This window comes from Podarcis filfolensis, assembly GCF_964270895.1.
Source record: "Podarcis filfolensis genome assembly, chromosome: 9".
NCBI lineage: Eukaryota > Metazoa > Chordata > Lepidosauria > Squamata > Lacertidae > Podarcis > Podarcis filfolensis.
The window spans coordinates 39,353,353-39,370,642 of NC_139610.1; the positions used below are offsets into that span (position 1 = coordinate 39,353,353).

Consider the following 17,290-nt stretch of genomic DNA (forward strand, 5'->3'; position numbering starts at 1 on the left):
TTAGACAGAGAAAGCGACTCGCTAAATTGACAGAGATGGATGAAGAGTGTACCTTGGTGATGTACAATTGTCATAAATTCCATGGTATTTTTGGTACCCAGATCCTAAAGCTGCAGCATCATGTGGGATACAAGCAGCACAGTCCCAACCTGTTGTGCTTATAAAAATCCCACTAACCTGCTGTTTGAGTGTCTTGGGACAGTGCCAGTTACTGGTGCAATAGCACTGACATAGGCCACAGGTTTGGCATTATCTCAATAATGTTTTGGGTACTATCATGCTCACGTCTCTTCAGCTAGGGGGCAACAGGGAAAGAGTGGTTCCTAACCTCACACAATGCCTCAACTTGACTTCAACTAACTCCGTGCTTTTAGAAACCCTGAACAGTTCCAAAACTCCCACTCGTACTTGTGTTTCTGCTTGGAAAAAAGATGGGGAACAAACTTTTTTCTTAGGTATACAATATGCATCCTGCTCTCCTCTCCCTTTCCACTCAATCAAATTTTAGACGAAAGTAAGAAATATGGTAGCTAATGGGAAACAGTATAGTACAATTGCCATTTTTGCGATGAAAGAATAATACTATCATTCTGTTTTACAGGAGGAACACAGTCATCACAGCCTCCAGGTACTAAGAAACAAAAAGCCAAGGCTTTATATGACTTCCATGCTGAGAACGTAGATGAACTCTCCTTCAAGGTATCTTTTTAAACCCATCCATTTTGTTTATTTGCCACACTGCAGTGCTAAAGGTGGCACTGTGTAACTCTTAAAAATATTGATCTGCATCTTTTTCAGTTGATAAGTTGAATAAGTATATTTAGAACAATTCTTCACTTGATAGAGCTACTTTCGAAGTATTGTTACATCGGAGCCAAGGAGCTGACTTAAGACTGAGTCAGACTTTTGGTCTAGCTAGCTTAGTATTGACAACCATAGCTGAAAGCTGCTCTCTTAAGGTTTCAGTCTTTCCCGTCCCCATCTTGACCCCAGGGATTGAGCCAAGGTTATTTTCAACCACTAAGCTACAGCCCCTAAAATATGAGGTCATATACTTGCTGTTTATTGCTTAAATGTTTGGGCCTCCCTAAACTGATCCAGTGGCCAGTGGGGTAAGGGACATAAACTTAAGTGTGCATGGAGACAGGATGCCTCAGATTAGTCCCTAGCATATCTTAATAGGGTTGGGTCGTTTGAAACCCTAGAGCACCTCAGCTAATCAATGTACACAATGCTAAGCTAGATACTGTATACTGATGATCAAGGCAGTTCCTATAGTATGCTGAATACAACTGAAAATGAGAGTGAGGTGACAACCAAGATAAGAGTGAGGTGCTGTTGAAATTGGTGCCACAATCAGCTACCTCTCAGCTGACAAAGAACATATTGGCAAACAAAATACAACCTGCAATTTGTCTAGTCATGGAAAGTCTTTATTTTGTGCAGTAAGATTCATTTCATCCAACCTAAAGGAATGGCAAGCGAATATAGAACTTCAGCAGAATGCCACTAGAAGACCATCTATGGGAACTTGACAATACTGAAAAAATGACACCCTTCCAGATTTATATTTACTCTAACTATTCCATCAGGTTGGTGATATCCTAACTGAACTGGAGTCTGTAGATGAAGAATGGATGACTGGAGAGCTACATGGCAAAACTGGAATATTCCCCAAAAACTTTGTCCAGATTATACATCCCTCCTGAAGATAAAACCTAGTTTTGGACCATCTGCCTACAGAAGCCTATACAAGCAAATACCTTACTAGCACAAAAGCACATTACTGCAGGCAGCAAAGGTTGCCCTCTATGATCATATGATCTACTCTTTGACTATCAAATGCATTTTTGCACTATTTTTATAAAGGTATACTAGAATATACAATATTTTGTAGACTATACAATATTTTGTTTCACGTTTACACTTATTTAGAAGTCTTGCTCACTCATTCTTCCAAGAAATGGAATTTGGTACAATACTTGACTGTTGGCAACTTGCATTTTAGCAAATGCAAATATTCAAGCTGCATTCTTCCTTTCCAATGCCATACTATACTTAAATCAGTAAACACTAAATAGCCACTGTGTGAAAACATTAGCCCTGATGTACAGTCTGATCACTGTAAGGTACAGGGTTTGGTGGGTTGGGTTTTTTGTTTCAGAAACCATGTTAAACTACTTATTGCTTACTCCATCACTTAAAGGATTAAAATATCATGAAACACGATTCTAGAACAATGTTTCTCAAACTTGGGTTTCCAGCTGTTGTTGGACCTCACCACTGGTCCTGCTAGCTAGGGATGATGGGAGCTGTAGTCCAACAACAGCTGGAAACCCAAGTTTGAGGAAACGCTGGTCTAGAAGGTTACTCAGTTATATGAGATGAAGCTTCTTATACTAATCCATACCATTGTTCTATTTAGCCTAGTACTATCTACTCTGACTGCCAGTGGCTCTACATGGGTTCAAGCAGTAGTTTCTTGGTTGCTATCTGATCTTTAACTGGTCGTATAAAGGACTGAATCCAAAACTGTATGTGTGCAGGGCACATGCTTCACCACTAAATAATGCAGACAAGTGGCTCATTATCTAGTAATTACAGTATAAAAGGTTCTCCTATTCAGAATGCTGCCTTCAATTCAACCTGGTGCTTTATACCCTTCATTCTTTCATATTGTATTCAATTTTTTAAACCTTTTGCTGACTTCCCTTGTCATCTTTTCACCATATTTTCTTGAACTAAGAGTACTTTTGTGTTCGAAATAATGTTGCATGTGAAAATATGCCTTGCTATAGGTGACATCCAACTAAGACATACTCATAGCAGATCTGCAGAAATCAATGACTTATTTCATTGAGTCTACACTATGGCTTAGTTGGATACCACCCTATATGACCGCTTCTTTATAACAAGTTAGACATACCATAGTTTTGTCAGAAATCTGTATTGCTGCCCATCAATTTTGTCTTCCTGTGTGTCTCTAAAAAGTGTGTAACTTACATCTAAGCTGCATGCTGGTTTGTTCTTGCCTGCCTTTTTCAGAGTTCTAAGATGAATCTAGTTAAGATGATAAAGGAAAAATAGCATTTCGGTGGCTGTATTATACTTACCCTACACCTGTAATGCAGGTCTGTGCTGAATAATTTTCATTACACACACACACACACACACACACACACACACACACGTTAGTGTAGGAAACAGCACTTTATGCATATACATTAAAAATCTGATTAAGCCACAGGCAACTAGACTGAATCTAAACTGAACAAGAAACCGTGAAACTGCAAAAGCAATTACATATAAAGATTTAAGTCAATTCAACCATCCTAAGTCTTTCCCTGGGCCGTTCACCGACACTCCAAAATTGTATCTTCAAAAGAAGGAATCTTCCAATTGCATCCAGAGCAGGTACTAGGCATTTCAATTTTAACAATGTTTTTCAGAGACTGACTAGAACTTTTGACTACTTTTTCATATCATCTTGCTCATAACAAGTTGAGTTCTACATAAATTAATGTCTTCACTTTCTTCCAGCCAATTGGGTAGTTGTATGACATAGGTACAAATAATTTATTTCTGCATGGGCAGTAGATACCCAGTCTTCTTCAGATCCTTGCTGTATTCAGCTTCAGATTTTAAAACCAAAACTTTGTTAAACACGAGGATACTGAAATTACAAATACCCTCCTCTGAACAATATGAAACAGAATTAACAGTACCTGGAACTGCAAGAGGCTTGCTTCTCATCCAAGTATACAAAGCTTCAAGCAGCTACAGGTTGCTTTTAATTGCAAATCTTTTGCAATCTGGTCAGTTGAAGACTGAGGTGACTAATGCTGATCAAGAACTTACTCAAATTGACTTTGTAGGTGGCTTTCTCTAAATTTTATCTCCTAATCCATTTCAAAGTTCCCCTTTAAAAACAAGCCAAATGTCAACTGGTTATTTTTACACAGGACTATCCCTGGACCCAGGATAGTAAACCTTGTTGATATTAGATGAACAGGTCTGGAGAAACCCCATGCTGTATTCAGATTACTGTAAATTTCTTCCTCCTTCCCTTGAATAACGCAGTAAGCTGAAGAACTGTTCATTCTGATAGAGAAGTGACTTTAGGCTTAGCACTGTACTAAGAAAGGTAAGGTAGGCAAGATTGTTTAATTGTACCTAATATGTCATGATTGACCACTTTCCATCTCATGGAAAGTTTTATGTATGCTACCTAAAAGGTGTGCTTAAAGAAAATTCTGGTTATCTAATCTTTATAAGAACAAACTTCCTTTGTGCCTTTTCATAGATGAGTCATACATACTCACCCAACTTGCTTTCAGTGCAAAATGTATATGGACTACTATATGAATTCTCACACCAAAACAGTATATGGGGCTTTGTTAGTATGAAGACAATACAGTTGTACCTCAGTTTAAGAACAGGCCTGTTTACGAACGATTCGGTTTACGAACTCCGCAAAACCAGAAGCAGTGTCCCGGTTTGCGAACTTTACCTCGGTCCAAGAGGTAATCCGAACGGTGGAAGGACACCGGCAGCAGGAGGCCTCATTAGGGAAAGCACATCTCAGCTTAAAAACTGTTTTGGTTTAAGAATGGACTTCCGGAACGGATTAAGTTTGTAAACCGAGGTACCACTGTACCAGCCTTTTCATCCAGCTATTATGGATTCTCTAATAACAAAAATTTTATTATTTATACCCCGCCCATCTGGATTCTTAGTTGCTTTCATACTTTAGCAGAGCAGTGTATGTCCTATGCAAAAGCCACCTTTTCACCATATAGCCCTGGCTGTCTTATAACAGCCATTAGCAGATTCTCATTCTATCAAAGCTGTATCCTGTGCAGTTACTAGCTAAGTTACTGAAGGTCACTTGAAGTGCCCACTGAAAATCAATTCCAGATTCAGGGTAATGTTTACTTATTTGTTGAAAATGCCTGCTTTTCTAATGATTTCAAAGAAATATTGCCAACAAATAGAGATTTAAGTATTAAGGCAGTTGGGAATTGCTGACTTTTTTGGCCTCTTTAATGAAAATGCATTAATTGCTTTTTCCTAAATGGGTATTATATCTATTAGCATCTCATTAATTTAAATAGGCAACTGGCTGAGCGTTCTTTTATTCTCATTGTTCTGCATACCAAGATTGCCAAATGCAACAATCTCGTCCCAACAGTGCCATCTAAGAGGGTCATAATACAGCTTTAATGATTGAAACTTGAAAAATACTCATTAAAAATTAAATGCATGACTAGTTGACATCACTTTCCAGAATGAGACTATGAAGTATTTTAGATAATGATCTAAACTCCACAGCATACCATTCCGTGGGAAAGCAGGATAGGGCAAATTAGTCTAAAATATATATGCAATCATAAATGTAAACCAGGGACTGTTAAAGTATGAGTTTATTTTAAACCTGCAGGGATTTTTAAACTTACAAAATCTGCTTACAAAAGCCACTTTACCTCTGGACATTCAGTGTAGTCCCCCTCCACTTTATGGTACCCCATGTTTGTTTAACCAATAAACTCTTCTGTTTGACTGAAATGGTGTAAAGAGAAACAACTGACTGGACACAGTGAGCATCATGTGAAGTTTGGTTTCATAGATTTGTAAGGCTGAAAGGGACCATGAGGATCATCTAGTCCAACCCCCTGGAGTGCAGGAATATGCAGCTGTCCCATACGGGGATCAAACCTGCAACCTTGGCGTTACCAGCACCAAGTTCTAGCCAACTGAGCTATCCAGGCACAAGTAATCGTAAGTTCAGCTAATGTGGTGCAGAAGCTGCTAGGATGAAGTTTCCTGCTTGCTCCATAAAAACCAACAAGATTTACTGTGTTTTCCAAACCCAGAAACAAGCTAGGCATGGCCATTTTGAGAACTCTATGGAAACCATGAGCAGGCCCAGACAGAGGGGGGGGGGCATATGGGCCACTTGGCCTGGGCCTCCAATTCCAAAGAGGGCCTCAGTCAGCATATCCACAATTATTTATATACTTGCTTATTTATAAGACTTCAGTTATCTCCAGAGTAAAAAAACGGGGGGCACATTATCTACCTGGCCCAGGCCTCTGCCTGGCTCTGCAAGGCCCTGCCCATGAGACACAATCTTATACTTAACAAGATTACCAAGCAAGCAAATATGGATTATCGTTTACTTCTATTTTATGTTGTCCAAATACCTACTCTGTCATCACAATAATGTGCCTACTAAACAATACCAACATTTCCCAACCAGTTTCTTCTTCTGTAAATTTCAAGATACTTGTTATGCATAATCTCTTGCATATATTCAAAAATAAAATTTGAATTCAAAAATTGTTTCTGAGTAAATATGCATAAGATGCAGCCTTAGATAAAGGAAGTGGCGATTAAAGCTCTTTCAGTGGGCTCGGTCTCAAGTGTCATAGTATTAAGAGTGGGTTTATTTATACCAGTGGTGTCCAAACTTTTTTCAAAGAGGGCCACATGTGATGAAGTGAAGGGGCGTGGGGGCCGACCAAAGTTGATGACCTTTTTTTAGGATTGAAGTTATTGAGCGCTTTTTTTTTTTAGGGTTGGAGTGCTGAACTTCTTTTAGGATTGAAGCCTTTGAGATTTTTTTAGGATTTTACCCCAGGAAATAAACTGCCACAGGGGCCGGATTAAACCAACCAGCGGGCCAGATTAGGTCCCCGAAACGGACTTTGGACATGCTTGATTTATACTATTATTAAACCAACAAAGTTTCCAATTAAAAAATTTCTAATGTTAATAGTCATGCTTCTGAAAAAAAACAAGTATTTAACTGTGCTTCAGTAAAACTGGTTTTAATAAACCTAGGAGTACAATCCTAAATCTTTCGGCACATAGCCAACATGCCCTTTTGTTGCAAAAAAACTTAATATGCTTTCATACAAGAGACGGAATGTCTGCCTCTCCGTGTAGATACCAAGCAAAAACACTTGAAGAGTAATTGACAGTTAGTACCTGAGCTCAACCTTTATATATTATGTTTGAAGCCACCCAGATTGCCTGGGGCAACCCAGTCAGATGAGTAGGGTATTAACAATACTAATAATAATTTCTGAAAGTTTATTTTGCTGAAAGTGGCTTGATTCGCAGACTATTTGCCCAAGGTGTAGGGTAGGAATTTCAATACATCAAATAGTAAGTAGAAATTGCACACTGGTTCTTTACACTGCAACCCTTTATATCAGCATTTGATTGACAGCTCACAATTCAACTTGTTAACGTCCCTATTTTCTTACCAACTAGTTTGGTTGATCCAGACTAAACTAACTTCAATGGGAACTACAACTCAACTTACTGCCTTTAGAATCTTCAATGTCTCAAGTATTAATTGACAACATGCTTTCTAGATCGAGAAGCAAACACTGAATACAAGCATTTTTCTTCAAGTGGCTTTAATTATCTTTTTCAACCATAGTCACTTTGTTCAACTACTCCTAACTACAAATCACTCTAATATCTGCACTTCTATACCTTGAAGTATAATGGCCAATTGTGTTTATAAAAAAGAAAAAGACACAAAGCCCATAACAATGCCATTTATATTAAATCTTTTTTTTATTTTTGTATCTGATTTTAGACAGACTCTTGCACAGGGGGCTCATACCCATCAGCTCGCTCTACCTTGGCACCAGTTTCATCACCTGATGGCTTTCCAGCACCACCACCTTCACCATGCAGCTCCATCAGCTTGCCCACTGCAAATAATAATGCAACAGTTTGAATTAACACAGAGACAATTTTATGCTAAGATTCTACATTTAAAGTTAACAAAGTGCTTCTAAAGAATGAAGCCATGTTTAAAATTAAATTGATTGGCTGCTCAATACACTTTTTGAAAACAATCAAGACTTAACCTTTTATGATTTATGGGAATGTCAGAATTTGAAAATAGTAATCACTGTTTCATCTGGGACCGAAACAAATTGTCATCATTCATTCCCAACCAATGAATATAGCAAAAAATATTATTTCGATAAGATACCAAAATGCTTACATTCAAACTTGGGCTTCTTAAGCATCTTGACTTTACGAACATAGACATCATGAAGGGGATAGATGGACTGACACGCTTTTTCTATGTCTTTCCCAATGCTGTCTGGGATGCTAGAATGGAAGGAAATAAAGTTTGACTTATGTTCAAATTCAGAATCACAGTATTGAAACCCCCCCAAAAGTAGTACCACTGTTTTTGGTAGTACCATTACATATCCCCCCAAAAGTAATACCATTACATATCCCAGAAAGTAGCCATTATTGCTGGAGCCTGAATGGAGATGACAGTTCTCCTCCACTGACTGTGCACCACAATGATAAAAAAAGGATTGCAACTGAACCTGTGACTCCACATTTGAGCCAAAAACTTAAAATGCTAGACCAAATGTCCACAGTAGCCAACCAAATGATTATGGGAAACCAATAAGCAGGACATGAGCAAAGTAGCACTCTCCCACTCTGAAGAAACCATACTGCCTCTGATTATGGAGGCAGTGCATAACCATCCTGATTGGCACGTTGGCAGAATTATGCCCCATGAATTTGTCAGAAAGATCTCAAGGAGCAAAGTCACACTGTAACATACCTCCACAACAGGGTAAATCTAGTAAGGAATTTTATGGTGCCTGTCTCACAGAAACCCCATCACAAACACATGATGAGATTGCTACACGTGACTAGCAAACAATTCAAGAGAATTCAATATATTTGCCTAAAATTTGGAAAATTTTGGATAAAATTGGATAAATTATTTGGCTAAAACAAGTATTAAGATACAACGAATGAGTACTAAGAATATTGTTTTTGTAATACAGAGGGGCTGACAGAACAACTCTCCCACCATAAACTGAAGCTGACAGGACTGTGCTGTATGGAAATGGGTGTTAACGGTTGGCCTAGAACAGCTAAAATCTGCTGGAATATTTATATACACTGCTATGAAAATTAAAGCTAGATGGAATAAAAACTGCCTTCCTAAACATGGGACACAAATTTTAACCTACAGTTTATTGACAACTTCTTTCAGGTCATTTGTCTGCACTTCTCGTGTCATGATTTCCACCATCTTCTTGCGGATTTGGCGGACTTGCTGGTGTTGGGCGTAGGAAGTCTTGCGAATCTGGTTAGTTCGCTTCTTGGTGAAGCCAACACAGAAAAGGCGCAGAAGATATCCATCTGTAGTTTTTACATCCACATGGGCCTCAATCATTGTCTGGAAAAAATTAACAGTTGTTCAATATACCAAAATAATGTACTTGAGTAAAAGTGTCTACTATAAATCTTGGACCAAGCAAAAAGACCAGGTATTCAATGCTCAGTGCAACAAAGGAAGGATTATATCAACACAGTCATCCAAGCAGCCACATCTACAAATCAACACCCCCATATCCAGTTACCACGTTAAAAACAGAATGCCTGGTTTTCATTTTTGATCCAGACAGCTCAAAGGTCGCATTTTTCAAGACAACTTTGATTCTTGAAATTCATTCTGATTGTGCAGATAAAATATAACTGATAGAATTCTACAGGATGTATTGTTAGTGTGTGAAAAGTCAAGTTCCATAGATCCCCAGGCATGCACCTCTAGATGGTGGAAACATCAGGCGCCAGCCTGGCGCCTGGGCACCTTCACTTGGTTGCAGGAGGCCAATAGCCAGGTGCAAGATGTGGCTGGCAAATTTCGAATGTTGCCCGGTTAGCTAGCAATCTTTCATGATTATAAAATTTCAAATATGAATTTGGCACTGTGGGTATGCTGTGAAATCTTCATTCACTATCCAGTCGGACTTTTTTAAACAAATCTGCTTTTATAGTTCCAACAAAAAACCGGTTTTCTCCCCTTGAAGATGACTGTGAGTGTGGGGAGAATATTCAATGTGAGGGGGTAGAACTGGATCCAACAATGGGGCAAGTTGATCCTGTGCCGCTAAGAGAGGATTATCCAGTACCTAAAATTTCCACCACCCTGCAACAGCAATGAAGTGCAGCATTTACAGATTAGCACAATTAAATGCAAATATTACTAACCTGCCATTTTTTGACCATCGAACACATTTTGTCACGTGTGAGATCCATTCCATGAAAGTTTGTCAGACAGTTTTTCCCTTGCACATCTTCTGTAATCAGTTTGAATTTACGGAAGGCAACTTCGTCATTCTGCAGGTCAGCAAGACTTACTTCAAATACTCGGCCCTTAAGTCCATCTGAGGCAATTTCTAAAAACACAAAATAATGTTAATGTGTTTCATGCACTCATAATAAACTGTTAATGTAATAGCTAGAAACAAAAGTGTTTTGCCAATTTATTTCCTCCAGGGAATATGCACAGGAGTGCAAACTTTCCAAACAAACTGCCCTATAGCCACTTTCAAGAAATTTTGAATTCTTTTGCTTTGCGTTTCACAAAACTCCCAAGGCAGATAACAATTCAACATCTCTGCAGTTAAAATTAGAAGGTTTGAGGCCTTGCTTTTAGAGTTGAAACATGACACATACAACAATTAGTTTATAAATAAGTAGCAGCACCTATCAGCTCAGCATATTTTTACCTAGCAAGCCTTAGAATAATTTTTTTTTAAAAAAATGTAGCAGTTTTCTATCTAAGTAACTTACTTGTTCCCTGAGTCCTGGTGACCAATGTCTTCCCAATGTTTCGAATATTGAACATTGCTGGGGCCTTGACATCATACCAGTCCTTCTTTGAAAAGGGATCAACCCTGATTTCCAGGAAAAGAGAAAAGCTCTGTCAGACCTGCAACTTCCTATAATTCCAGAAACACTTGGAATACAGGAAGATAGATGTCTTATACAGAATAAAGATTTCTGGGTCCATCTAGCATTATCTATACTCGGCAACACATCTCCAGGGTTTCAGTGAAGTCTTCTCCAGCCCTGCCTGGAAATTCTCACAACCAAGCCTGGGCCTTCTGCATGTGACTCCCTTGATATCCCAACAAAACACCAAAGTTAATATTTTATGCAGTTTTCACCCATCTACACTGCATGCACTGGGCCTGCTTTTCATCCTTCTGTGTTGTATCAAGAAAGGTGTAAACGGTGCTTAATTTACAGCACAGTCCTAAGCGTGTCTACCCAAAAGTAAGCTCAATTCAAGGAAAAGTCAGTGAGGTTAGCAGCGTTAGTCAACTGGCACTTTACACCCCTGAACTACGCTACCTGAGAGCTTTGGAGCCACTAGGCAAGATGATCGCCAGTACATGATGGTTCTTTGAAACTCCCCATTTTATTCCAAAGCTCTGCTTATAGCAGGGTGCACGCTGAACTAGGCCCGACAATTACTAGGCCTAGAAGGGAAAGACCCTTAGATTTTCCACCTTTCTTCAGCAGCCTGAATAACCTCCCTGCCCCTCTCTCTGAGAAGGGCAGCTGTACGAAAAGGCCACTGTAGGAGTCGACAAATTTCAAGCCCCATAAGCCCTGCAATGGAGGGAAAGGCTGGACGGCGCCCCCCAACTCAGGCCCCCAAATTCGGGGCTCCAGGCACGAGATCTGCAGCCCTGCCCCTCCCCGCCCCTGGGGAACTCGCACGTGCCCGTTCTAGAACGATTCCCGCGCGCTCCCCGGCCCGCCCGCTTCCCTTAGAGAGCCGCCATGTCAGCAGCGCTTTCCCTACACCCACCACCCACTCTCCTCAATCCGACCAACATCGGAGGCATCCGACGTTTGCGGGCCGCGGCCCCCCCTCGGCCGCGCTCCGGCTACCCCGAAGCTTCTGCCCCGGCCTGACTTACACTTTCTTCTTGGCGCCTTTCTTGCCTCCTTTGGTGAGGCGCTTGTTCTTGCCAACCGCCATAGTGCCGCGCCGGGAGAAAAAGAGGCCGGAAACTCGACGCCACGCGAGATTATACGAGAACCGGGCTCGCGCGAGATCTAATGCTGCTTTCTGCGCGTATCGCGAGAAACGGAGGGTCTCGGAGGAGCCGGCATGCGGCGGGAAGTCACAGCGGCCTCTGGCGGTAGGTTGTCTGTTTTGCGCTCTCAGCCGAGTTAAGGAAGTACGTCCTGGACGCCTTTTCCCTTGTTGAATCAGCAATGTCTTTTCCACGTGGTACAGGCTGAAATTCCTCAAGGATTTATCCCTGGTAAATGCACGCGACACCCATAAAAAAAACCGTATCTCTCCCGCGAAGTTGCTTCTTCGCAGAACTCCTTTCCAGCAAAAACCAGGAGATTCTTATAAAACAATACAGCCCACCACGGGAAGTTCGTTAGTACAGTCAGCGGCTTTTATGGCACAATGCTACTTTCGATTATTCTCACAAGGTATTTTATTGTTGCTTTTAACAACAAAGCAAAATGCCAGAAGCTTGGCTATAACAAAGGAAAAGGGGCATGTACGTTAATATTCGCATGTGTTCAAAGCTGAATACTTTGTTTTTGAGTTGCACAGAGTGGAGGTTAAAGTAAGAGCGGCTGGACATTAGCATGATGAAGTAGGGAAGGCTGAACATTGTCAGCCAAGCCTGGATAGTGATAGTTATTACAGTAGTCGTTAGAATCTGAGCTCCTCAGAAGCCCTCTTGAAGAATTTATATTGAGGGTTTACATGCAGGAGGAAGCAGGGAAGAGGAATATGCTTGCTCCACTAGTTGGTGGGCTGCTGTCTGAAGTGGGAATGCTGACTCGGTGGATGATGCAGAATCCTGATTTCCAGGGTTCTATCAGAAGGTCGACGGTTCGAATCCCCATGACAGGGTGAGCTCCTGTTGCTCGGTCCCTGCTCCTGCCAACCTAGCAGTTCAAAAGCACATCAAAGTGCAAGTAGATAAATAGGTACTGCTCCGGCAGGAAGGTAAACAGCGTTTCCATGCACTTCTCTGGTTCGCCAGAAGCGGCTTAGTCATGCTGGCCACATGACCCGGAAGCTGTACGCCGGCTCCCTCGGCCAGTAAAGCGAGATGAGCGCCGCAACCCCAGAGTCGGGCACGACTGGACCTAATGGTCAGGGGTCCCTGTACCCTTTACCTTTACTATAACATGAAAAGCAAGTACAGAAAGTTCCCCGCTTCACATGCTTTGTGGAGGGTGAGGAGAATCTTGCAAACCTACAAAAAAGACTATGCTGGTGCAGCTTCCTCTTGTTTAAAAAGATAACAATGCATATGTTACAAATAGGATCAATGGACTACATTTAACAATGTGATCTTAGAAGAGCAATTGAATGCACAGAATAGTTCAGTTGTCATTGCCCACATACTTTGAGATGTGAAGGCCTGGAAAAACCCAGAAACATTTAGAAGAAAACATTTTTTCTCGCTTTTATTTGTTTTCCTGGCAAAGAAATTGGTTGTTTGGGGTAAAATAAAAACCACTCTTGTGCAATGTTTTCCCTTTCAAAAAAATGCATGAGATATTTCCTTAGGTAGCACTTCAAACACTGCTGCAAATTCCTACATCCAAGATTCAAAAGATTCACTCACTCACTAGATCATCACCTCGCCGTGGTGAGTGGGCCTGCACGTTCCTCTGATCTTTGTGAGTGAAGCCATCGGGAATCTCATACTCCCAGTAGGGTCACACAAGGTGGTAAAATCTGGAGGAGGAGAGGGATTACAACAGCAGGCCCATCTCAAGCCAAGCATTAATTCCATTGAGTTTACAGTTGTGAAGCTGTCTCCCTTTTATTTTGTTTTTACTTACCCATATCCCACTAGAAGCTACAAACATGAGTTTGACCAAACTGCAGGAGGCAGTGGAAGACAGGAGTGCCTGGCGTGCTCTGGTCCATGGGGTCACGAAGAATCGGACACGATTAAACGACTAAACAACATCCAACTGAAAAGCACAAAAATTGTTTTTCATACCGCATTATGAATAGTCTTATACAACTCAAAAACATTTTTCAGGTTTGTATGTCATAGAATCAAAGAACTGTAGAGTTGGAAGGGACCCCAGGACTCATCTAGTCTAACCACCTGCAATGCAGGAATCTCAACTAGATCATACATGACAGATGACCATCCAACCTCTGCTTGAAAACCTCCAATGAAGGGGAGTCTACAATCTCCCAAGGGAGTCTGTTCTACTATCAAACACCTCTTACTTTCAGAAAGTTCTGTTCAGTCAGAATCTCCTTTCCTGTAACTTGAATCCATTAGTTCGGGTCCTGTCCTCTGGAGCAGGAAAAAAACAAACTTGCTCCATCTTCCATGTGACAGCCCTTTGAAGATGGCTATCATATCTCCTCTCAGTTTCCTTTTTACCAGGCTAAACATAACCAACGCCCTCAACTGTTCTTCATAAGGATTGATTTCCAGACGTTTTATCATCTTGGTGACTATCCTCTGCACACGTTCCAGCTTGTCAATATCCTTAAATTGTGGCGCCCAGAACTGGACACAGTCCAGAGGACTTAGTTGGCTGGGCAACCCAAAAGTGTTCTAAACAAATAAATGAATGGGGGGAAAAACATGTCTGCAGCTTCCCTTCTATCCTAGCCATGTATTTGACTCCACTTGAGGCTTTTACCTTGCATTTCAAGGCATGGATTCAGATCATTAAAACGTGGTGGTGGTTCTGCTTGTTGAAATACCACTTGAAGCGGGTTGTGCAGCCATGCAGGCTAGCCTAGTCCCATGCCCCCAGGTTGCTTAGAAAGGGCTTTATAAATGTGGTAATGTATGGGGGTGGGTGGGTCCTAGCCTAATCAGGATGCCCTTTGTATGGAGATGCTCTTAGCCATCAGTGAGAAACATATGGCCCTCCTAATCCCTGGGCATTGGTCATAGTTGCTGGGGCTGATGGGAGTTGTAGTTCAGCAACATCTAGAGCTGGCTTCCTCAGCCTTGGCCCTCCAGATGTTTTTGGCCTACAACTCCCATGATCCCTAGCTAGCGGGACCAGTGGTCAGGGATGATGGGAATTGTAGTCTCAAAACATCTGGAGGGCCGAGGTTGAAGAAGCCTGATCTAGAGAGCCAAAGGTTCTCCAGCCCTGTTCTTCAAGCAATACAAATTTACTTGTATAAGAACATGAAAGCAAATATTTTCAGGGTTTTCAACATTGTTTCTAAGCGCCTAAAAATTTTATATAAGTATACCTATCCAAAACCATTTGCATTGCTCACATTCTACATATCTGGCATACAGTTGCATTAAAATTTCAAGTTAAGTAACTTGGAGGGAAGGTGTCATTTTGGATCTCTTATGGACACCCAGCATTTAGTCCAAGCGCTTCAAATTATGTCACTTGAAGAGAAGGGAGAAATGGCCTGAGTTGCTGATCTGATAAGATTTTATCACTCGAGGAACCAGAATTTCCAGTAGGACTGGGGAGAAAACCTGGCTAGTAAAAATTCAGAAGTAGTAGCACTTTCAGTAGTGTTAGACATTATGGCTCATGTGAATGGAATTTGGTTGATTTCAAAGAAACAGATTCCTTGCTGCCTTTGATCCCCGTAATTCATCGCAATAATGCTTCTTGTTTTATAATGTGTGGTTCAAGTTTTAAATGTTGGTGAGCTGTACTTAAAGGAGTTTCCTGAAATTAATGGTCTGTTTTTAGGACGAGAAAGACCTACTGCATAACCCATGATACATGTCAGTTTTAAGCTTACATTCCAATGTAAACTTGTTCAAGTGAAACATCTACAGAAAACAACATGCTGCAACACTGGTGGGTCAAAGCAAATGTTAGTCTCAGGAATGCAATCAAAACTCAGCCTCTTACCAGTCCTGTCCCACCCCCAGCACCATTTGGGACCCCAACAGTGGCACTGTGCTGCTGTAATTGCAATATATATGTTTTTGTATATAATATGTCAGTATTATATAGAAAAATACTTATTAGATAGGGGGTCTTCTAAATTTTCAAATGACAAAACCAAATTCACATATTCTTTTGTCATTCTTATCTTTAGAACAAAAGAATAGTTCAGTAGAGTGAAGGATAGACATTCTTCTTCCAAAATGGATTGGCTGCAATCAGTCATAGCAGACATTTTTATTCCTGGGTTGACTCTAAGCATATGCACCTGGACTGGGTGTCAGCACTGTAGGCATTAAAAAAAAAAAAAAAGCTCTGACTTTAAAAAAATGGATGATTCACAGCTAGGAAACATCAGAATTCCAGTTCTGTTTGCTCAGCTTCTAACAAACAATATATGCTTCATTTTCCCACACACTTCTTGAAAAAGAGCTAGATACTGTGCTGTGTACATCTTAAAGGCTTAACTGACTGGATTTTGGTGGATTAGTTCACAGTGTGTTCTTATGTAAAAGCATTTGTCTTTGCAATGCTAAACAGTGCAAATATTTTATATACCTCCAAGGCTTTGCAATCATGTAGCACTCAGTGCTTGAGTCTCTGCATGTATACTACTCAGAAATGTAGCGTCCAGGTCAAGGAAAGTCACCACTCATTTTTGCCTTGGTCAAACCACACCTGGAGTACTCTTTCTGGTCCTGGGCATCACAATCTAAAAAGAATATTGACAAGTTGCAACGTGTGCAGAGGAGGATGAGCAAAATGATCAAGGATCTGCAAACTAAGCCTAATGAGGAACAGTTGAGGGAGTTGGTCAAGTTTAGCCTGGGAAAGAGGAAAGTTGAGATGAAATATGATAGCCATCTTCAAATATTTAAAGGGCTGTCACATGGACGATGGAGCAAGCTTGTTTTCTCCTGCTCCAAAGAGTTGTACTTGAACTAATGGATTCAAGTTACAAGACAGGATATTCCAACTAACAGGAAGAACCTTCTGATCCTAAGAGGTGCTTGACAGTGGAAGAGACTCCCTTGGGATGTGACGGACTCTCATTCTTTTGAGGTTTTTAAGTAGAAGTTGGGCGGCCAGAAAAGACAGCAAGATCAAGGAAATAGAAGAGAAAGAAACAAAGGTTAAAATGCTATGAGTTACATGTTGCCAGGCAAAAAGAAGCAGTGGGTTCCCCAAGTTTCACAGCGACCCAGGAATCTGGGGCCACGGTTGCATAGCAGGGATCTTGAAATGGCTACGCATGGACACAAGACATAACCTACCCTTCAAAGTTTGCAGACTGTGCTTCACCCAGGAAACTCTGCGTGGTGGAGAACCCAGTACAGGTGGTTTAAGGATGGGAAAGTTGCCTCATGGGAGGCCACATGACTTCATGTCCCCTTAAGGGCCTCAACTAACTTGGAGAGAAGCACACACAGAAAGAGAAGAGGCAAGGGAAGAGAGTAGAGGAGCTACCAGGGGTTGAAATTGTTCTGGAGCCTCCCATTGAGATTGGGCAGTGATGGGGCCCTTGGGGACAAAAACC

General features: G+C 41.0%; 2 protein-coding genes across 8 annotated transcripts in view; one reads left to right on the forward strand and one right to left on the reverse strand.

The window, feature by feature from the left end:
* The window catches only part of SH3D19 (SH3 domain containing 19), a 68,672-nt gene extending 62,333 nt beyond the window's left edge, over positions 1–6,339 (forward strand). For all 7 annotated transcript variants that reach the window (XM_083631068.1, XM_083631070.1, XM_083631065.1 and 4 more), the window contains 3 exons: positions 602–699; positions 1,593–5,635; positions 5,737–6,339. In XM_083631068.1, the coding sequence (XP_083487194.1) occupies positions 602–699; positions 1,593–1,709 (215 nt within the window). In that variant the 3' untranslated portion in view covers positions 1,710–5,635; positions 5,737–6,339. The remainder of the gene's footprint in view (positions 1–601; positions 700–1,592; positions 5,636–5,736) is intronic.
* Positions 6,340–7,571: 1,232 nt separating this feature from the next.
* Positions 7,572–11,933, reverse strand: RPS3A (ribosomal protein S3A). The gene is made up of 6 exons (XM_083631377.1): positions 11,781–11,933; positions 10,642–10,745; positions 10,057–10,244; positions 9,033–9,241; positions 8,030–8,139; positions 7,572–7,730 (listed from the first exon to the last, which is right to left on the reverse strand). Exons 1-6 carry the CDS (start codon positions 11,840–11,842, stop codon positions 7,609–7,611), a joined length of 795 nt encoding a protein of 264 aa, XP_083487503.1. The 5' UTR covers positions 11,843–11,933; the 3' UTR covers positions 7,572–7,608.
* Positions 11,934–17,290: the final 5,357 nt, after the last annotated feature.